The sequence below is a fragment of the Cryptomeria japonica genome, chromosome 3, assembly GCF_030272615.1.
Source record: "Cryptomeria japonica chromosome 3, Sugi_1.0, whole genome shotgun sequence".
Taxonomy (NCBI): domain Eukaryota; kingdom Viridiplantae; phylum Streptophyta; class Pinopsida; order Cupressales; family Cupressaceae; genus Cryptomeria; species Cryptomeria japonica.
Window position 1 is genome coordinate 5,509,203 of NC_081407.1, and position 23,638 is coordinate 5,532,840.

The 23,638-nt window shown below is 34.5% G+C and overlaps 1 protein-coding gene and 1 long non-coding RNA gene across 6 annotated transcripts; one reads left to right on the plus strand and one right to left on the minus strand.

Moving 5' to 3' along the window:
- Positions 1-1,230: 1,230 nt before the first annotated feature.
- LOC131065636 (translationally-controlled tumor protein homolog) lies at positions 1,231-5,045 on the minus strand. The gene is made up of 4 exons (XM_058000196.2): positions 4,878-5,045; positions 4,667-4,792; positions 4,414-4,571; positions 1,231-1,475 (listed from the first exon to the last, which is right to left on the minus strand). Exons 1-4 carry the CDS (start codon positions 4,989-4,991, stop codon positions 1,358-1,360), a joined length of 516 nt encoding a protein of 171 aa, XP_057856179.2. The 5' UTR covers positions 4,992-5,045; the 3' UTR covers positions 1,231-1,357.
- Positions 5,046-13,857: 8,812 nt separating this feature from the next.
- On the plus strand, positions 13,858-22,213 carry LOC131065666 (uncharacterized). 5 transcript variants are annotated; one of them, XR_009111451.2, is made up of 5 exons: positions 13,859-14,050; positions 14,174-14,488; positions 14,639-14,823; positions 16,794-16,852; positions 21,985-22,213. It is a non-coding gene; the product is annotated as an uncharacterized LOC131065666 (long non-coding RNA). The 5 variants fall into 5 exon arrangements; XR_009111450.2 differs by having other exon boundaries at positions 13,862-14,247; positions 14,425-14,488; XR_009371903.1 differs by having other exon boundaries at positions 13,858-14,488; positions 16,775-16,852.
- The last annotated feature ends 1,425 nt before the right edge of the window (positions 22,214-23,638 follow it).

The window sequence follows — 23,638 nt, forward strand, 5'->3', positions numbered from 1 at the left end:
CCAATGCGATCCCACCATGAAGAGTAGACAACAAAGGAGAGGGACGTCGTGTCTTAGTAATATTACTATAGCCCCTCTTTCCCTCTGCACCATCTCAATCTGAGGGATGATAATGATGTGGGCACTTCTACTTTACTCTTGACATTATCTAGAGGTGATTAAAAGGAAATCCAAACTATTGTCCATGTTTCCACCTCTGAGATTTTGGGGAATTGATTGTAATCTAAGCATAGCCATTTCTGGCATTGTAGAAAACAAATCATGAATTGTTTCTATGACCATGTATTATAAACTGTGAGTTAATTTAAGCATTCTTATTCATGCACACATTCCACCACCTAAATTGAGAGTAGTTAAATACAAAACTTCTTCCTCCAACTTGTGATCTTATCTTCCCCTTCTCGCACTCTTTCTAATCTGGTGACTAAAAAACACCTTACTACGAATTGCCAAAACGTGGAAAAAATGGTTGAGACGTTTTTCCCAACAGGCATTACCTAGACGTGACCAAAAGTAAATCCAAAACTAAATTATCTTACTCGTATCCACAACGATTAATACTCTACTTGCTGCAAATCGAATCAGATGTAATTCCCTGTCAGATTGAGTGCAACTAATTGTAATATTTAGGATAGCCACAAGAGGAGTGAAGGATTCAAATTTATGTAAACTTTGTGAAGATGTGACATTGAAATACAGACAAAATAACATAGAAAGCCGAGGTGGATGTAAGTGTTGCAATCATTTGGCATCATAGATTGGGACAGCTTGCCACACAATTAACTGTAGACCTTGAAAATAAAGAGCTGGTAAAGGATGGAGAGCAAATATTGCATGTTTCTATCAAGGCCTTAGTGAAGGATGCACTATGGAAAACAATATATCATATTCCTTTCTCAGAAGAGAATTTCAGAAGAACTAGCGAGCGATAACAGAAAAATGTCACCGAAAACAAATACTGGAAAATGCACTCCACACTAATCCAAATACACAAAATCCAGCAAAGAATTTTCATAATCAATGATTTTTAGCTATTAATGCTGTAGAATTCATCTGACATAATCGAGTCCATCTTGGAGCAAAGACTATAAGCAGCCATAAACTAAGAAGCGCACACAGATAGAAAATGGGTACAATCTAGCAGTAGCACCCACATTTTCTATGTAGAAATCAGACATTAAAAAGAATCTACATTTAATTTAGAGTAAGAGTACATCCTAGAATCCTGGCAATATGAATAGAACTTCATAGTCGAAATTCAAATCTCAAATAAAACAGAATGTGCATGTCATGACTCTAACGTCCAAAATCTAAGTACTAGAAAATTAATTATGTGTGTACATATTGGTCATGTTGTTCAACATTTGACTTCTTTCAGTCCATCTCTGAAATATATAAACGTTGGATCCGAGCTTCCTTCTTTATAATATGCAAACACCGGGGTACTGTCTTCCCTCATGGATTCACCAATAAAACTGCAGGAATAAGCACCACTAAACAGCTTCAAATTTTATTCTGACATAATAAATATAATCTAAAGTGAGATTGAACCAGAAGCTTCACTATTTTATGTTACATTTTGCTTTCTCAACAGATTATATTAAATAAAACAAAGGTTCATATAATCTAACGTCAAATTTTAAAGACAATATGAATAAAAGAAACATTAAAATCAGTAAATATCTTGTAAGGTTGCTCATGAAAATTATTAATGTATAATAAAGCAGATGACAAAAGGAATCATTCCTAGACGCCTCTTCAATTGGAATACCCTAGGCTACAAACAACGAGCTTGCAGTAGTATCAACTTTAGTTTTGAGTCTTATCCCTAGAAAGAAGAATATAATTGTAGGAACCTCTCAATTCAATATCAATGCAATGAAGAAAGGTGCTAGCCCAGTTGAAAACATTGTTTTAAGGGAAGCTACTCCAATTCAAAAGCATTAGATTTCTCTATTATTAGAGAGAAGCTAATAAAGCCACAGAACCCTTGCAAATGTAGGAGTTGTTCAAGCTCCTATAAGCTCAATTACAAGTACTCTTAATCTCCATTGCACATGAAACGCACTCATTATAAAAAGGCCTACAACTTTGCTGTGATGTCCCCTCTTTGAATAGGATTTAATTATAAATAATACTAATAAAATTAAAATACAAAAGAATAATAAGATTAAAATTAAAATATGAAAAATAAAATTAAAATTTAATTAAGTTTAATGAACGGTAAAAAGGCATGAAATGAAAAGCTGCGACTCCCTCAAACATGAGATATAAAAGGGAGAAGAGAACCTCATTTGAAAGGAAGGGGGGAGTAAGAAGAAAGAAGGAGCATGTGAAACAAGGAGGGATTCATGAAAGTAGAAATGAATGGGCAGAAATGATCTTATACGATTGTATCTTGTCTAACCCTAGTATGTATATGTTTTATATGTTATGATTGCAGAATTCTAATCTAGGATCACATTATTTAAAGAGATATTTACTTGGTAAGATGTAACCCTAACCCTAATTTGTTGCATTTGCAATCCTAGGGAAAATTAGGAAGGGGACATACATTTGCAGGATACATTACGGTTAAAAGCAGCAGATTTTGATTGATATGATTCAAATAGTACGCTCAAACAAACAACAGGAGGACAAGGGCTGATATAGGATGTAAAACAATCATATTTGTTCGGTAGTTACATGTCTATTCAATCATCACTTCCATTCTTATACTCATTATAGGTGCTCTGTATTTCAAGTTCAAGAGAGGAAATAAAAGAATGGGGTTGCATCAGATTATGAACTAAGAAATAATTTTCTTGTGGAAACGAAAATCACATTAGCCACGGTTTGCTTGGTACTTGGAAACAGTTGCATTATAAATACAGCACAAAAGGAATGAAAGCATTGGTGGAAGCTGAATTCATGGGCATGTAGCAGTTCTGATTTCTAGCTGGGAGTATAGTAAAATGGATCCAAAGCATTAAATAATGTAAGAAAAAGGTGCTGCTGCTGGAATGTTTAAGGTCAGGAAGACAATGAGCCCAATATCAGTTTGGACTATAGTAGACAAGCATGGGGCCAGCTTCAAGGAAGAAAAAAAGGCAGGAACAAACCATCAATTGGAACCTTTAAACAAGTTTTTCATGGCCTTAGGAATTTTATCGTAGCCTCTGGCTTATCAATTTTACTAGTATGTTTAAAACATGCATTGATCACAAGACCGTGTGTCCAGGTTGATCCAAAAATGGATCTGTTTTGTTTGTAATTGCATGGAAACATGATCATGGCTCATAAGCACGTTTGCATCAAAATCTGAATTTTTTTGATAAATTTGTATTCCTTTCAAACAAGTCATGCAATTTAAAAATATGATATTTTGTTATGAATTTTAATGCAAAAGTTATGCTTTCTGAAAGATGGAGGACAAGAAGAACATCCGAGAAAAATAAAAGCACCACTTTGTCTTTATGTATTTTTTTCCTCTTCTCAAGAGGAGAGGAATGTCCTGGTTTGTCCTTTCTTTCAAGAGCACTTGAAAAGTCACACTTTGTTTCTCTCATTTTCAAGAGGAGTGAAAGGTCACCGTTGTTTCTTCATTGCCAAGGCTAGAAGCAACTATATAAAGAAAGAAGAGAGATAAATGAAATCAAGGAGAAAATTAGAGAGCTTGTAAGTGATCTTAGGGACTGAAATTGTTGTTTCAATCTAGTTGTGTGTCCAAGAGGCCTAAGATCGTATTTTCCATTGAAGTTGTGGATTTTAAGTGAGTTTAAAATTACATTTTGCTAGAAATTATTTTCAACATAGATTTTTTAATGTAAATTCTTGAACTTCTTAATCGAGTATAGTGTTTTCTCATGTGCACATTGTAAGTTAATTAATGGACAAGTTGATAGCTAGTGCATAAAATATCAATCCCAGTTTATGGATCACAGGTGGAATAGGCTAATGTCTCTACTAATGTTATAACATATTTCTGCATAGAAAAAAGGTAAGAACTGTAAGATATTGGTAATAATTGTAAGGTATTGGTAATAGAAAAAATTTGAAATTTTGGTAAAATAATTAGAGAATTTCACTCTTATGATGTGTTTTTGCCTTTTCAAAATCACGCCCATGGTAATTTGGTCTGATTTAATTTTATTTATTTATTTTGAGAGTGAGGTACCTGATGAATCCCTCTTTTTATCAAACACCAAAAATACAGAAGACTGTAATATAATAATAGAAAGGATAATGTACAAACAAGAAAGATGTAGTTAATTACAGACAATTGACTATAACCAAGCAAAAACAACCCAAAGATATTCGATTTCATTGTGTTTGTGATTATATATATTGAGTAATCTCTATTATTTCTATAATAGATAGTTTCTAGCAGCATTAAGAAGATAAAACTCAAGAGTAAGCTCAAATACTACTCACAATTGAAGATCGTCCAGTTTTGAAAGAAGACATTTAACAGCTCCTTCAACATTTTCCTTGAACTCCTCTTGACGTTCTTCAGGCAGTTTTGGTGTAAGGCTCTTAATATAACGCTTAATATGTGCCATAAATGACTTCTTGTCAAAAGAGGGTTGCTCCTATCAAAGTAGGAGTGTGAAGTCAAATTCAAGGAAACATTTACTGAAAATAACATTGTAAGTGGACTTTATCAGTTGCACGCTTCGTCACTTACCTGTAGTCGAAATGTGTCAACAATGTCAACAACTTTAACTGGCTGGCCATCTACGCCTTCTTCATCTCCACCCTCTTCTGAGGGATTTGCTCCAATGTTCACTTCAATTGCCCCTTTAATGACCCACTGCAAAAACCAGAAGGTTGTGGTGTTGTGCAGTTGCTAGATATGCAGCCATATATGATAGGAGAACTTACAGTCCAAGCCTTACCTTTCCTTCAACTTCCCATAGAATTCCATTCTGAATCTCCTTATAAGGAAAAGAATCAGAAAGAAGCTCATCACCTGTAAGATCAAAGATCAGATATCTCATATTCCTAAACATTTAAAACATCTGTCATAAGGCTGAGTATAAGATGATAGCCCAGTGACACCATGGAAAAAGATAAGAAAAAAGATACATGACAGTTAAATTTGTATAATAGTGTTATTATCTTTTAAAAACTATTGCAATATAGATTTTTGTCTCACTGATACATGCAAGCCATTCAACCCAAGTTTACAACTTTTCTTTAGACTTTAACAGATAATCATGTTTAGGAGAGGCAATTTTGTAAATCGGAGGCCCTACCCTGTGAAGACTTGTTGATTACATACGTGTTAAAATTGCATCTGAAGCAAGGGACATACAACATTGCATGAGTGACACTGCTCAACACGTATGGACGGAGAGCTGTCACTAGTTTGCAGTGTGCTTTTTAGCTAGGTCAGCTGTGATTTTCATGTGATTAATAAATCAGAAAAAGGAAGCCTTCACCTTCTGGGTGGCAGCAGGAATTTAGTATTTAAAGATCCATTTGGTTCAACTGTAATGTAGTCATCATGCCAAAAACAGTCATAACATGCGAGGATATGGATCATAAGGGTGAAAAAAATGTTGTTGTTGCCTCTTTTTACAGACATCTTATGAGTCCATTTGTGTTCATACAAGTGGATTGGAGAGAGGTTTTGAGCAAGATATGGTACACTAATGAATTTGTGATTTGAAAAATCAGACTTGAACAACTATAGATCTAAGCATTTTCAGACTAAGAAGTGACGGTTAGTTTTTGGTTTCACATAAAAGGAATAGGTGTTGCAGCTAAGGTCAAGCATTGGATGGGTGTTTGAGGATCAATTAGTGGTTGTTTCTTGTTTTCATCTTGCACGTATGGTTAGAATGTCACAATAATTTTCAGTGACAACCATTATGGGCTGGCATTACTTGAGGACAAACAATCTTTGGGTGGGAGGATTGAAAGAGGATTGAAAGATACCCATTTTTACACCATCTTGTTCTACATGTGCTGACCAGTTTCTGGGGTTTTCCCTAGGTTTCCAGGCATGCAGGAATTGTTCCAATGTTCTTGGATAGCTTGGGTTGCATTTTCTTGGTTGCCTATAGAAGTTTGGGTATCAATTGGTGACAACACTCTTTGGAGCATTCTGGTTTTTTTTTTTTGATCTTTTGGGGTCTTTTTTGGGTTTGTTCTCCTCAGTCCTCGATCTTTTTGGGTTTCTTGGGTTTGTTCTCTTTGGTTTTTAGAGAACACTTCTATTTTATAGTAAGTGCTTGCATGGCGCCAATCTTTCTAGTTTTGGGGGGGTTTTCTCTCTTTGGTTTTCATAGAATATTGCTATTTATAGTAAGTTCTCATGCCAACATCAATTATTTTCTATCAACTTCCATTATGTCTTGGCATGATTGAATTTCTATTTCCGACGTCTTGACGAGTTTCATAAGGTGATGGACATTATTTCAATATTTACACTAAAGTTAAAGTGCTAACTGTTGACCCCAAAGTTGGATGCCTAGGTTGGGGAAAAACTTAAGCTATTTTTAAAAGCCTATTGAGAGTTTTTTTTGAGGGAAATTAAAGATTTGAATTTTTTTAAAATACCCTAGTTCCCTCCAAACTCTATAAATTGGGGTTTTAGCTCTCATTTTTACATATACAATTTGCACACATAATAAAATGTTGTTAGAATGAACAAAGGAATTAGGACGAAAACCCTCTTCAATTTGCTGGTTTTGGTGGTGAGAGGCCCACCCTTGCTAATCCAGTGTTTTCACTCAAGAAACACAGAGGTTCATAATGAAGTTTTGATTCAGTTTTTTCAGGGAAAATGAAGATTTTTGAGATAAACTGATTGTGAAGTTTTTTGGTTGATTTTGGCTTTGGGTTTTGGGAGTTTTTGGTGTGGTTTCAATGTTGTTTGCATATTTTATTCCAGATGTGGCTGTATCCTTCATAATTGAAGAATAGAGTTCCCTTGGATTTTCGTGGGTACTGCTACAATCTTTCTTTAAGGGCTAGAATCTAGATGACCAATTTTTGATTGATTTTTCAGAGTTTTTGATGATCTGAAATTTTTTGAAGCAAAATCGGCCCTCTAGCAAGATGTACCAGTTTTGGATTCTTTGAGATTAATGCCACGATGTTTAGGGGTGTGTTTGGGGTCTAAATTCTCTCTTCAATCTGACCTGAATTGTGGAGGACAACTAAAGATGATTGGCAGAAAATATTGGGTGAAAAATGAAGTCATGGAATTTGTAGGTTGCTGCCCCTGTTGAACCAGCAACTCCTTTGCTACAACCGAGATTTCCGAGCATAGTTTCTGATCTTTAAAAGGTGTTTGAGTTGGAGTTGGCTGAGTATAAGGTCTGAGTGTTTCAGAATTATTTGGTATAATTGTGAATGATATAGGGCATTATCATTGCACTAAGGAGGCCTATCAATGGCTGTAGATTGAGTTATACTGGAGCTGCTGTTGACTGTTCCTCTTAATGTCTGTTGTACGAGTCTGAAATATTTTGCAAAGCCTCATATTTTGAGGTATTTATTGCTGGGGTTGATAGTTTTACTTATTGTAATTTCTTTTCTAATGTCTTATTGTAATGTTACTTATTTTCATGAACAAACGTAAGAACATTGTATGCACACTGAAATATTACCAGTCAGACTTTCAGTCAGCGAGAAAACTATTATTTGTTCACAACATGTACTTTTCCCTTGGCAAAAACTTTAGAAAAAAAAATCAGGGGTATTCATTACAATAGAAGAACATAACATCCTCACTCTTTCTCATGAGTATTCCATGTACAAGGCAAATGTATAGATAGTCATTTATTTTCTATTTTTAGTTATATATATCACTCTATCTAACATAGAAGATTTTGCAAACACATAATTTCATCTAGATCCAAATCTAGAGAATTGTCCACTAGTATTAAAACCAGGGTTTGAATTTATGTCATTAGAGAAGTTCATCTTCATCTTGCATGACCCATCGAACACAATTGGAATATTTAAATCTTGATGTCAAACCTCAAGAATCATCAAACTATCTATTAACTCGTTTCAAGTTGGCCAAACACACACAAGAGGAGTGATGATAAAGAACAAAATTGAAGAAGCATTCATAGACCAATGGCAATTTGTACTCACCTAGTTTGCAAAAATCCCTGAATGAGTGGCTCCATTGATCCTATTACCAATTAAAGCTTTTGGTGATTGATTGGGCCCTAGGTTTCAAGTAAACTTCTAAGACATTCTTGCATTGGAGGATAAGATGAATGTACATGCTAAAGATAATTGGTTAGATCAGTTAGAATCATATTTTTGCATTAATGATTTTTCTAATGATGGATATGACTCAACCTAGAATAAACTCTTAGGAGCCTTCAAGAATGAATATACCTTGAACATATCCAAGACGACACCAATTCCTTCCATGAGATCTATCCAATTTTGAACTCATTTTTGTTAGAGTAGCATCGAGTCCTCAAGTATTGCAATGGCCTATGAGCATCCATTTAGTCTTTACTAAGGCTGGTTAAACTCAAGATAATTGGAGAAGCCTATCATTATATGAAAACCATTGAGGAGGAGTTCAAGCAAAAGGAAAAGAGGGAAACATCTAGTAATCACCTTGAAACAAAAGTGAACCATCCAAGATAGGTAAATGGTGTGACATACACAAGAGTTGTAGTTATTTCCATTGCTAAGTTCCATATTCAAAGGAGTTTCCTTATGTAGGCTGGAGCAGAGGATAATGATGTAAAGGTCTTAGATGAAATCATTGACATGTATTCCAATGTCCTAGTTAACATTACATAGAATATAATGTTGGAAGCTGAAGCTAAGTGACTATTCTATTTATAGATATGAGTGCAAGGGAAGCCATTGGAATTCATGATTGATGGTGGTAGCATGAAATCTAATCTCTTTAACAACTATTGAGATATTGAAGTTGCCAATAATGCCTCATTTGAATCCCTAAAAATATTGATGGTTTGACTCGTGAAACACTCAAGTTACATAGGTTACTTTCCAATGCTACTTTTTATATTAAATTCATCCTTTCCGAGAGGAACTAGTTTGTGATGTGGTACCAATGAATGCCTATGATGTATTTCTTGGACATCTTAAAATGAGTTCATATTCAATACATGTAATGTGATGCAGGAGAATATCTGGGTGCATAGGCAATCCTGCATATCCAAAAACATTTTTTTCCTCTTAATTTTAATTTTGTTGTGCTTTGATTTTTGGTCTTGCAGGGGAGATTTTCCTTCATTATTTGATCTTCTTCAGCTCTATCAAATGTTATTAAAATAGAGAGGTTAATTTGCTATGCTTAAATTTGTTATCAAAGTTGTATATTTATGTATTTTTCTCCAAATTAAAAGAGGACTAAAAGCCATGCCCAGGAAAGAATGGGGTATTTAATGTATATTTTGGAGCCTCTTGAATTCAAATTTATTTGCCTATTTTGAGCTTGGTTAGCCCTAGGCACTTGGTGATGGAGAGAGTGGAGTCTAAAAATGTTGGAAATCAAGTGAATGGTGCCAATAAAAATTGATGGTGGTCTTTGTATGGAGGCTTAATTGGGAAGGTTCCCATGCCTAAGCAGAGGTGGAGACATAGAGAAATGGCTGGTTAGAGAACAGGAAGTAAAAAATGCCAAATTGGGATAGAAAAGAGAAGTTGGAAGTGGTCAAACAGAGAGAGAAAGTAGAATAGAAGGCAAGAGCTTGTAGTTGGGTGGCAGGACGAGGATATCTAGAGATAATGGAATGAATTTCAGATGCCTATAGCTGGTTTTGGTGTGCTTTGGTCAGAGTTTCAAAATGTATGAAATTAGAGAAGTCGCATGGTTATGGAGAAGAGATTTGCTTGATGATTTCTCTTGTAACTTGTTGATTGTAACAATTTCTTGAATGAATTTTCAATATCAATGAAATCAGCCTCTATGCTGTTTAATTTCAATGCTTTTTCATGATTTAATACCTTTGTTTCAATCTTTAAGTACTTGCATTTCAAAAGTTGGGAGTTTGTGATCTTTGCTGCAACAATTGGCAATCCTTTCTGGATTCTCAATTGCTGATTTGCATTATAATACTAACAACAAAGAAAATTGTACCATATAAATAGGAACATTATCTTCCACACTTCCCTATTGACTATGCACGACCTATTGTGGCAAAGACATCAAATTCTTGAAACTGTGTTTTTAGAGAACTATTTTATGCATATTTGGAGAGTAGACAAAGTGGGTTTTCTTCAAAAACAAGCCCAATGGTACACCAAGCAATAGCTAGAAGACAAGGCTCCATACGTACTTCCCGAACTTAATGGAATTGGGACTGTGCCTTGTGGAGGGTGACTAATCTAAGAGAATTCACTAGCATGTTGGAAATAAGCCACACATAAACCAGTGATGGATTGGCCACAAAGGACTCCAGCACTAGATGGAAGTCACTTGGTAGTTCAAATACTAGTTGCTCCATGTGAGCTATAAGTCAACATGCGGTATTAGAGCCAAACTAGGAGTCTCGACACTTGGTAGAGAACTCCAAATAGAAGGTTCTAGGTTCAAGTACTAGTTGTTCCATATGAGCTATAAGTCAACATGTGGTATTAGAGCCAAACTAGGAGTCCCAACACTTGGTAGAGCAGTCCAAATGGAAGGTCCTGGGTTCAAGTACTAGTTGCTTCATATGAGTTATAAGTCAACATGTGGTATTAGAGCCAAACTAAGATGCAATTTGACTTGAGGGAGTTTTGAAAATAAGCCACACATAGATCAACAATGGACTACCCACAAAGGGAACAATAGCTTAGTGGGTAAAGAACTCCAATAAATAAAATGTCCTAGGTTTGAGTCCAAGTTGATACACATGAACACAACAATGGTACATACAATAACTCCAACACCATTATCATGACTTTGAATAACACTTTCCTGACCATTATCATGACTTTGAATAACACTTTCCTGGTTTGTGGTACATTATATGGACACGATACATTACATGGACACTCCTATAGTAAACATAGGAAATAAACCACACACAAACCAACAATGGACTGGCCACAAAAGGGCTAGTAACTTGGTAAAGTACTCCAGCTATAGTAAACATGGTTTGTGGTACATTATATGGACACGATATACACTCCTATAGTAAACATAGGAAATAAACCACACACAAACCAACAATGGACTGGCCACAAAAGGGCTAGTAACTTGGTAAAGTACTCCAGCGATAGTAAACATGGTTTGTGGTACATTATATGGACACTCCTATAGTAAACATAGGAAATAAACCACACACAAACCAATAATGGACTGGCCACAAAAGGGCTAGTAACTTGGTAAAGTACTCCACCTATAGTAAACATGGTTTGTGGTACATTATATGGACACAATACATTATATGGACACTCCTATAGTAAACATAGGAAATAAACCACACACAAACCAACAATGGACTGGCCACAAAAGGGCTAGTAACTTGGTAAAGTACTCCACCTATAGTAAACATAAGAAATAAACCACACAAACCAACAATGGATTGGCCACAAAAGGGCTCATAACTTAGCTAGGACATATAAACACAACAGTGGTACATAGACATATAATAGCTCCAACACCATCATCATGGCTTGGAGTCACTCTTATAGTAAACATAGCTTTTCCAAAACTTTTTGCAATTTCTATCACGACTTTAGTAGGACCAAACACACCTCTAGGCCAAACTGCAAAGTTCAATTCACGTAGAATTTTATCACATTGCTTTGAGCATTATTAAGGACTTTAGACAATATAGTCAATATAGACAATGCAACAGTCCAAGTGGCACTCTTGCAACTCATCATCTACCACCACATTAGGAACTGCCAAGAGATGATGAGTTATACAAAGAAATGGTTTCACCTCGATAGGAAACAATTCAACTTCCTAATGACTCTTGGCAAACCAATAGATAGAAGAAGATAGCAACTGTACATCTTTCTGAAGATAATGCCATGTATAGGATGAACAAATAAATATAATAGTATCTTTACTACGAAAAAAATATGGGAAGATTAATGTACATGACAAGTTTATAATTCATTCATTATATTGAAGAGGAGCATTTAGAACCTCTTTTTTTTAATTTTAGAATAAGCCAAATATTAACGGATAATAAAGGTCTCATTCTTTTCTTGAAAATTAAGAGCTCCTACATTTTAGGGTGCATATTTCAGAGTGGGAGGGGCATTTTTTAATCACTTATCAATTAGCTACTATTTTAAATAAATTCCCTTCAAAAAAGAGATTTTTAATTAAATATTATTCATTTGTTAATTAAAAAACTTTTAAGCTGATCAAGGCTGCTAAATCATGGAACCACCAAAATATCAGCAGCACCCACAGAATTTTTTTTAGGAAGCCCCCTCCATGGGACCTTACCGTTTGCTCTACTAAACTACAACATCTACACAGTTTTTAAAAAATCAAATACTAAGCACTCTAAAAATCTAATATATATATATATATATATATATATATATATATATATATATATATATATATATATATATATATCAAACATTCAATTTAACAAGTCCAAATAAAATTCAAAGTAGCAGTGAATATAGTTACCTGTGAGAAGGTCCTGGTACACAATCATCCTCTCTTTACTTACAATAGAACCGCAATACAATATTATGAAAGAAACTGTAACTGTGTGTTTGTTGGGTAAAGAAGGTAATTGTATGTATATATCTTCTAGAGCGTGTCTGGATGATTCTAAGAATATCGATGGTATTCATAATAATGTTGTAAACAGAGCAATTCAAGTCGGCGCGTAATTGATAAGATGGTGATGGACGTGTAAGCTACCGCTTAATACGCTTGTCAAAAGGTGCTGGAGCAATTCCACTCTCCCTTTTCAATTTATTCAAGCTTCTAGACGGCTTTTTTTGGTTGGAAAATTGCTCTCGAATTTCTATTTTATTAAGAAATGTTTTGCTATGCATTTGTAAATCGCTATGAGAAAAAATCTTTAATGAAAAATAAATCATCAAATAATTGCAAACAAATCAATTTAGATTTGCAGAAGGGGAGATTGGTTGAACCCAAACAACATTAGAAATCTAATGGAATCAAATGTAAATCTCAACCACCTCCATTCTTCTTGATAGAGCTGGAAATAGAAAGTAGCCCAGTTCTATTTGATTTGGACTTAATATGTGGATTACTCGGTAAACTAGCATAACCTCTCTATGATAGCAATAAGATGATCAAAATAGTAGCATAAGTTGGGTATGATGATAATGGTTGATTTGGATTCATTGAAGACCTTAAGATACATAATTTTTAAGAGGCAAAAGGGCTATGGTTAAAAGGTTAAATTCAAAGAGGATTAGGGTCGGGGTAAAAAGTGTAGTCATGCGACAAGAGGGGGCTGAATTAGTCTTGAACAAATCTTAACAATTTATTTCATGATTCAATTCAACCTTAAATCTTAATTTGATCAATATTATATAAAGATAAACAATGAACACACATGCACAAGATAACACCAGATTTATATGGAAAACCCAAGTAGGAAGAAACCATGATGAGAGTTAACTCACACTATATTTGAACATAATTACACTTTTTTAGGGATCACTACCCAAGGAAGCTCACTGCTCTTGGAAGGATTTGCAGATTGAGGATCACTTCCTTAGGGAAAGATACAAATGACACTACTATATAAAGGGGTAGTTTAAGACATTTTTTTAAGACAAAAATAATCTTGTCTCAAACATTTAAAGTATTATTTTAATTATCTAAAATTAAAAACTAAAATTATTTTGATTTGTCTTGAATTAAAAATTAAGACAAAAGACATGCATTTTGGCAAGGGGCAGACATGCATTTTGGCAAGGGGCAGAGGAATAGCGGGAATTTTTTTTTTGTATAGTGTGCCCGCATTTTGGGAAGGGGGAAAGGAATAGTGGGAAATGGTTTTTTTTTGGTATGGTGCGTTCAAATGAAGCAGTTTCGTATGAATGAATCGTCCATTCATGATGTTTTAAACAATAAACCCTAATGGATCGCCCTCTAGAAGGGGAAGATACGATTAATGTAATCTCAATCCATTTTTGTTTCCAGATTTTTTTGCTCTGCTATGTAATAGAGCTAAATCTGCATATTTTTTATGCAAAATATGTATGAAATTTTTTTGACATTCGGTGATTGGAGCTGTAGGTGGATGTCAATCCACTCACAGATATGAATCAGCAAGAGGGTCCTGTGGATCTTGATTCTTGGTAACACCAGTTGTAAGAGACTACAGCCAAAACAAGATTTACTAGAACATGCTATTTCCACAGATGTTGATTAGGGTTTTCATTTTGGGCATGCAAGTTAGAAGAGATATTGCTACACAAGTGAGGTATGATAGTATAAAATATAATACAAGGGTAACGTAGTATTTTATAACTTCAAAGATTTTGCAGCACAATCTGGCCAGGACTTCACAACGCATCATGGAATCAAACTTGGATCAGCAGCAGGACTTGCGTAATTTCTTTTTTTTCAGCAAGAGCTTCTTTCATTTTGTGTTTTGATCATCGTCTTCTTTTATAGTCGAATTTTATAACGTATATGGATTTATGTGGTGCAAAATGTGGGTATTTTGTGTTGATTTGGTTGTGTTTTAATTTTCGGGAGTGACAAGATCGGGTAAAGGAAGGATGCTACGAGGAGCGGGATGGAGGTTAATCTTAGACGACCGCTTTAAATCGATTTGCCATGTTCGTCACTGGCCCTGCGAGCAAAAATTGATATCAGATTAAAGGAGGAAAGAAATACTCAGGGATTTAATGCCTCATGAAAATCTCACTTTTTCTCTCATGGTTAGTATATCATATTTCCATTTTCATTATTGTTGATATCATGGACTCCCCATTTTTGGGTTATCGTCTACCTAATTGCTTCCATGGATTGTATACATATTTCACACTGGCTCTATATTATTTGATTTGATAACCTTCCCTTGCAAGTTAGCATTTTGGAATAGATTACACATTTGAGGGTTTTTGTTTTTTTTGTTCATTATTAATTAAATCTTTCCCTTAGAGTAACATTGGAGTTTCTATCGGCCTCTATTTGTTGGCAGTAAGTCAAATTTGTACTATATTTTTATCAATTTCAATACTTTGGGAGCTCTTCTCTGTAGGATTTGCACCTGCAGAGTCACACTGAGCCTATTTTCTTCTGTGACTTGAATTTATCCCATTTAGAAAGTTGGGTGCAATATTTTATCCGATTTTAGGATTTCCTAATGTCTCATGGGTTTCAATCTAGGTGTGTTCAGTGGAATCCTGTTTGTTTTTCCACTTGAGCTCATCCCATTTGTCTTCGTGGCCTAATACATTATAAAAATGAGCTAAAGTAATTTGATATTTTCCAATGGACAAATCAACGGTTATTTAATTTTGCTAATTAAGACATTTGATTGCTGTGATATAGATTTTGTAGTACTGTTAGAGATTGGGATATTGGTTTTGTAGGAACACCTATTTTAGCAAAAGATTCGCAGGTGATGTATTGATTTTATAAGATCTGCTGCAAAGTTGTTTACTGTGGGCAGAAGATCAATTTGTACTATAGAGCTCCAATAACAATAGCTATTTTATTAAGAAGTCTTAGATATCCTTCAAATTTGAACTGAGGGATAAACTTTGGGAAAAGATGCATTTCGGTCTTTCTGATGGACTTTTCAATGTATCATAGATCCTTTCTTCTTTGAGAAAATGACCAATCAAAGAGATAATAAGATCTTTTGTTTTAACATGGTGTAAAGACATGAGACCAGGCAGGTCTATTACCGTGTACCTTACCACAACACATTTTATGATATATGAACTCTTCCTTATAAAGCTCATAGTTTATTTCAATGCTTTCTTGTGGTTTTGGGTTCTTAAAATGTGATCAAATTTTCTATAAGAGACCAATTATATCACACGTGACAACGAATTACGAGCTAAAACAAAACCCATTTTGTTAACATATTCAATTTTGAATTTTTTCAATTTTTTTGTGATTTGACCTTAAGTGATTTGTAGTCATGTCCAGGAATGATTATGATAAATGGTTGTCACAATAATAATATTTTCCCTCATTTATTATTTATGTTGGTACACATTACAAGGGAATCCACTTAGCACGCTAGCAGTTTTAGCTATAAGCATTTTCTAGTGGGGAGGATGAACAATAAAGACAAATCACTACTCTGGGCTCTTTACCTGTAGCCTCTTTCTCCATTGGTAAAGCTTTTTGAGTATGCAATGCCTTGTGACATGATACTTACCATTAGGAATCAAGCCAATTACAATCCATTCATGTACTTGTGTTAAGTAGGTGAAGGCTTTTTAGGGATTATATTGGTTTCAACTTGCAGGGTATACTGTTCTGTCTTTTATTGATTTAACTTGTCCTATAGGGCTTCTCTCTTATTATTCTGCTTGCTTCTGATTTTCATTTGTCTGCCTTTTTTTGAATTTTTTCCTTCCTGATTTTCTATAAGGTTTGTCATTTGTATTGTTTCTACCCATTTTCTGTCCATGTTTATAAAAAAATTTCCATATTGTTGTCTTCTAAGTTTTACAATTCAGATAATCATAAAGTTCTATAATTTTGTGCAAATTAAGGTGCACTTCTAGTTATTTTGTTGTAGAAATTTACATTTTCATTGTTATAACTAGATATTACTTTCTTTTAGAATTTATGCTCTGTTATGGTGGTTTAAAAAAATGAGCATTTATTTGAAGATTTATAGAGCATGTTATTAAATGTTATTTATAGTTCATTATTGGCAACACAGGCACAACCCTGATGGGACAGTATGTCGAGCAATGGAAAAGTGGAGATAAAGATGTTGAGGTTGGCCTACTCTTTCTTCTTTCTTCTCAAACCTAACCTACACTGAAATTCTATGATTAAATAGATTAGAAAACTTGAATACATCAAATCATTTTCTATGCTTTATGTTATAAATTTTTCTAAACTTTTTTGGCACAAATTATAGTATAGTTTCAGTTGACACAATGTTGGTTGCAGAACAAAAATTTATGAACTTCGATTTCTGAACATTTACTTAATGCATGTTCCTCTATCAAATTATCCATTGTAGAGTTAGACAAACTTCAAATGCATTTGCTCTGCCTACCTACAACATCTCTATATTATGAACCTAAGTTACCGGTTCGGGTTCGGGTACCGGTTCGGGTTCGAAGAACCCGGTACGCCGGTACGGCAAAATTTTGAAAAGGGGTTTGGGTTCGTTTGGGTTCGTTAGTACAAAAACATGTAAATTATATATATATATGCAACCTATAAGCATGAATTAAGATTAGCATGTCACATAGCATCATATAAACAAGAAAACCAACATAAACTTGTAATCATAGCATCATGATCATACCATAACAGCATCATATACATCAAGTCTAATATCAAAATGATAAAATATTCAAGTATCATTGTTTCAACTTTCAACAATTTAAAGTTTGATCATTAAATGGATTCAAACTAAGAACATCCAAGTTTAATTTTTCAAACTGAGGACCTGGATTTTGCCGACATCGCCCCCAATGGGGTCAAGGGGCAGCACCCCTTGCGGGGGTTTGGGGGTAGTGCCCCCAATGGGGTCTGGGGGCAGCGCCCCCAGCGGGGTCAAGGGGCAGAGCCCCTTGCGGGGTCGAGGGGCAGCGCCCCTCGCAGGGTCCCGGGGCAGCGCCCAGGGCGCGCTCCCTGTCGCGGTACAGGGCGGGGTCGAGGGGCAGCGCCCCCGCCGCCAACACCAAATCACAACCTTCAAACCCACGCGGAACTCCATGGCGTGCATCAGTTTTCTGTTTTTTTAAGACGTCTAATTTTCTGCTTTTTAAGGTTATAACTTTCACTTTTTACAAGGCGGAATTGAAAAAAAAATTAAATTTGCATTGTTTTTTGACTTTACGGGCCGCCTAGCTGCCCAGGTTCGACTGGGTCCACCCGGGTTCGACTGGGTTCGACTGGGTTCGACCAGGGTCGAACCCACTCTGGGTTTTTCGAACCCTGGTCGAACCCAGGTCGAACCGGACCCGTACCACGGACCCGGTCGAACCCGGACCCGTACCAGGGGGGCCTAGAGGCGAACCCGGTAACCTAGTTATGAACCCTCAAAACCAAAATGCTCTATTTCAGAACCACTACTCTGAACTCTCGAATCAATACTAACTTTATTTGAACCATTTTATTTTGAATATGAACATGTCAAAACTTTTCATTCCCATTATCTTCTAGCTGTAAAACATCAAACAGAGCTAAAAATATGTTGACAAAGATGACAGGAAATGGGGTATTGTTTTAATTCAATATGAGAAAGTCATTTTTACCACTTTGTTGTTGTAAGATACAGTTATATACAATGTTTTATGCAAAATTTTTTGACATAATTATAGTTTACAGTATCAAATTAAAATACATATTCTATTGTAGTAAAAAGCCTTGACCAAGAATTTGTAGGCAGCCAAATTTAGATTATTTAAATTTTCTCTTATAAAAAAATATGTTAGTGGGAATGTAGAACTAGCTTATTGGGGAAAACATATATAAAATGGGTTTTAAAAGCATTTAATAAATACCTTTTTGTTTGACCACATCATGATTTTCTTTCCACTTCTACTACGTTAGACAATGGACAAATATGTATCAAACCAAGGAATTCAGGTTAAGGAATTCCATATTCCACAATTAATTGATTGCATTGGTGCTTGACATATGATTTTTTATGGATAATGGGATTTGAATTTGGATAGTATTAATGGTACACTAACCAATTGATAGCTATTTACTGAGTGCAAATGGATCTCGGTTTGGAATAGAAGATTAGGCGTGCATTGAAAGAAACTATTACTTGCAAATATACTTACTGCCTAAATCTTGAATTTCACAAGTAAGTTGGGGGCCCAACTGCACTCTTTACCAAGATTAGAGTTCGATCTATATTCTTGGTGCTCATCTACAAAATATAAATTTATTATCATTATGCCATCTAAAATTTTAAGGGATGTATTTATGAAATTAATTGTTAACATTATTTTCCTTCCAACTGATGAAGTTTGCAGTCTGGGACCTACAGCATTAGATAATTTTTGAAAATACGTTTTTGCCCCTAATTATCTATCATTGTCAAGCATCAAGGAATGGTCAAATCTGAAAGGTTGTTATCATTTATAATGTATTTGATTGATATATGCTTATTTATCTCAGTGTGCTTTTGTATCACATACTTGTTTTAAAGTGTGTTGCGAAAAGTTTTCCTTTTGAAAGGTTGTTATCAATTACAATGTATCTGATTGATATATGCTTTTTTATCTATGTGCTTTTGTATCACATACTTGTTTCAAACTGTGTTGTCAAAGGCTTTCCTTTCGATCTAACCCAATTTCTTGTTTAATTTAAAGGCTGTTACAATTTTTCCTAGACATTTTAGTGTTTTTTCTAAAGGAAATCTACTTGTATGGTAGATTCTTTCTATTTTGATGCTTGTAGGCTATGGTATTGTGTTTCCATTTCCTTACTACCAGTCTCTTGACAATTGTATTTCCAAATTTGTTCACAATATATTATGAAGTCCTCACTATGATAATGTATACTTTTACATTAAGTATGTAATTTCTAAACTAGTTAATTATGACAAATCTCTCATATCTATCTTTTTACATGTTTATTTCAATCATTGTGGTTTGAAGCACAATAATTTATGATAATACTCAAAATATAATACTTTTATTGTGAATATAGGTGGTCTATCATTGCATCTCAGTTAGGCGATTAAATAGGCAGACAATGTAGGAGAAGGATTGTGAAGTCTAGTCAAATGCCACTTTGAAAACCAAACGACATGATTCTAGATAAGGTTCAACAAGTTGGGATACTTTAAGGCATTGAAAAAGATCATGTTTCTCCAAAAGCCTACAAGTGATTAGTCCCTCACAGTGGATCGATCCTGCCAGTATAGAATAGCCATATTATTACCAACAAGCATAACTACAAATTCTCTGAGATATATAATTCATGTTGGAGAAATACAGGGTTGGACCAATTGGGGTGCACTCCCAGCCCATTCTTTCAAAATGAAATGCATTTTAATGATTGATAAAAAATATAGCTCACATTTTTTTGTTGGAAGAAGTAATTTTAATTTCTCTGTACCTTCATCTATTGGAAAATCTATATTCTAATATATGTTTTTGATACTCTCCTTAGAAATCTGATTCGTAATTTGTGTTATCTATGGTTAAATTTAGATGCCAGTTCTTGTGAGAAGTGAAATGGTGCAATTCTGCTAAATCAGAGAATTAACATCTATTGTCTTCTTTCTCATTTTAGGAGACAACAAAAGCATATTCCTCTCAAAAAAATTGTACCCTTTCATTAACTGTTGCATTAGCCTAAAATTTTGACTTATTATAAGCCAAATCAGACTTTCACATTTGACTCTTCTTCTTAACATTGATGAACTTAAGGAAGCAAAACCCGTCACTTTGGTTTTTGACAAATTCTCTACAAATTGTTTCTCATAATGTGCTTTGTCGTTGCCATGTTTTGTTGCAAAAGAACTTTCAATACACTCAAATAATCGGCTCCCCCAATGATTTTCACACTATTCATTTTACTAGATATGCATGTACTAACATGCTTAAAGTTTAATGTCTAACTCTTATCTAACAGATTCAAGGACTCAATAAATGTTTCATTAAGAGGGGTAAGATTGTCTGTAACTAAAGCAACTATATTTTCATCTTTTACTTTTTGGTATATGATTGATCAGTTATTGATATCTTAAGTTTTTCAACCTAAGAAAATGTTTAGACAACGATCCCCTTTTGGTCAATTTTGTGGAAAAACCAATCTTTTAGATACAATACAATGCATGAATCTTATTTGATGTTTTTGATATATTTTTTTTAAGACTTGTCAATAAGTTAACAATAGGAGTCGAATTTCAGACGGGTATGAGATCATCAAATACATAAAGTCTGAGAAGAGCACCATATAAAGGTGTGAGATTCTATTGGAAGTGGGTGTGGAGATTGTTGTTTAAGTTGCAGCTATAAAAGTTGTCTTCGGAGGATTTCTGAGTGTGTTTTATATCCAATAAAGTGGTATTTTTGTGTCTAAAGCACTATCATACAGTTCTGAGCAGATTTGGAGAGTTTATTCACCTATTTGGAGTTGTCTTTGGTGCCATCGTATCCTCTTAGAGGTCTGATTTCGATCCCAGAAAACCATGTTAACAATGCTAATAATGACTATTATAAATGAATCTATAATTTGTTCTCCGTCCTACAAAATTTTGGCTCTAACCACCTATATTTTCTTTGTTGCTGATATTCCTGTTATAGAGTTTGGTGTGAGGATTGAATTGACAACTGTGTTTTTTTTGTTTTCATCTTCCATTGGTACTAAAAAATCCTTTATCGCTTCTTATGGATGCCCTATTTCTATATTTTGGATTTGTGAATATAAGATTGCTTGATTTCAAAGATATTTTAAAAAATATATTGTAATACCTTCTTTAACACTTTTTTTTTTTGTAGATGGCACCTTAACTGCTATTCAGACACCAATTTCTACTAGCTTATGTGGAGATATTAGCGATTCATCTTTAATTCATTGTTCTTTGCCTATTCATCTTTCTATGTTCTTCATATTTGTCTTAAAATTTGACAATGTAATACATGAAAAGTTTGGTTGAAATGGGACGGAAATTTATCCCTTGAAAGTTTTTGTGCTTTAACTAAACATAATAAGTGGTTATTGCAAATTTGCGTCGTTGCAATTTATTTACTACTTTGGTATTACATGGATACCAATAGCAAGGATAATTTTCCCTCTTCCTTTTCTTTTTTCTTATATCTCAATCAGACAGTATATTCTTCCAAATTTATTTGATGTTATTTACTTAGCAAGAGGGCAATTTGAATTTGTGAACTGATGACTTACACCTCTTTTGCATTGAACAGGTTCACTCTGAGGATTAGAATCAGACCATGTAGGTGCCAATTCACAAACATAAATGTATCATTCAAAATTTATGTACATTCTCTTTGTGTTGCATAGAGCTAGATAGATATTGTAAGGTTTTGTCTAAGAAACAGTTATTTTATTTTCAAGGAAATGGAAATTTGTTCAGTACAAAAACACAAAATAGCTGGCAATAGTCACATTCTCAATCATTATTTAGATTTAAAACTCACTACTAAACCAAACGATGTTTTGAGACCCTAGATTTTGAAGGGTAAAATTATTCTTTAAAGTGTGCTAGCTCAATGGAAGAGCACTTGCTTTACAAGGAGGATGGTGGTTCAATTCCATTGTGCCCTAACATGAATTAATCAACGATATTGTAGTTTATATTTAACAATATTGATTTATTTGAATAGTGAGATATTTTTTAAAATTCATTATTTTATATCATCTCTCGAGAGACAATAATACTATTGTTTTTTATTGTCTTTATAAAGACAATATTTTGAGACAATAATTTAAGACATTCGGTTAAAGACAATATTTGAGACGATACGCAAGTTTTGTTTTGTCTCAAGTTAAGACAATTCACTAAAAAATTGTCTCAAATATTGTCTTTAAATCCCCCTCTATGTAGTAGTGTGACTTTCTAAGGAGACTCACTATCTTCTATAGGGTCCTCAATTGTACTCACTTATAATGTTGTGCTCACCTAAAACTCACTTTGGCGCTTCGGCTTTCGAGGCCTAATTGCAATGCTGATTCTACTCACACCACCTATCTATCTTACATTTCCACTATCTTCTCTATCTTCCCCCTATTTTAGAGTCATAATTTTCAGGACCATGGTGTGGTATGCCCTAGCTTGAATTAGGACTAGAGCGTACCATGCCTTGGTCCTCTTAATGAGGTCTTAAATTGGGGCCTCACAACGGTCATCTCAAATGAGCAGGAATTTGGATCACGTGTCAACCTACTCTAGAAATTTAATTTTTTTTCAGGAAGTCAAGTATAAAAGGAGGTCTACCTCTCTCATTTGAAACCTAATTCAATTCCTAAGTAGCTTTGTGGTCTCAGTTACCCTCTAGCAAATTCAAGTGAGCAAGCAATCAAGATTCATTCATCAAGCATTGGAGCAGAAGTGAAGTCAAGTTCAAGTATTGAATATGTCATCCATGATCAATGTTTTATGAAGACATTCTACGTGAAACCTTAAAAGCTGTGTGAAGGTCAAACAAAACTTCATCAAGGTGAACATTGTTGTTTCAAGCATTACATTTCAAGTTCAGCCTTTCCGTCAAAGGAAAATATTTTAATTTAGTCTTTCATTACATTTATCAATTCAATTTCATGGTTAATTCTGAAATCAGGGTTTGACCTAAGGCAAACCCCTATTCCCAACCTATTTCCTATCTTTCTATGTGTAGGGAATAAATGTGGGAGTTGTACTCAAGAATTACAGTAGAGTCGACAGTGACAAACATGTTCAACTTTTGACAATGTAAAATTTAGAGGACCGGGGCGAATCTATACTACTTGGTCCGAAAAAATCAATTTGAATTTCTAAGAATAGGTTCTAGACATCTTCTTTTGGTTGGATCTCAATTTGTTGCTCCATGGGATATCTGTAGCAATCTGTTTGTGATGATT

Bases quoted from the DNA above. Each gene is read 5' to 3' on its own strand.
- LOC131065636 (XM_058000196.2), bottom strand. From the start codon at position 4,991: ATGTTTAGGAATATGAGATATCTGATCTTTGATCTTACAGGTGATGAG. The intron at 4,793-4,877 runs GTAAGGCTTGGA...TGGTTTTTGCAG, and splicing joins TATGGGAAGTTGAAGGAAAG to TGGGTCATTAAAGGGGCAAT. The intron at 4,572-4,666 runs GTAAGTGACGAA...CTACTTTGATAG, and splicing joins TTGACACATTTCGACTACAG to GAGCAACCCTCTTTTGACAA.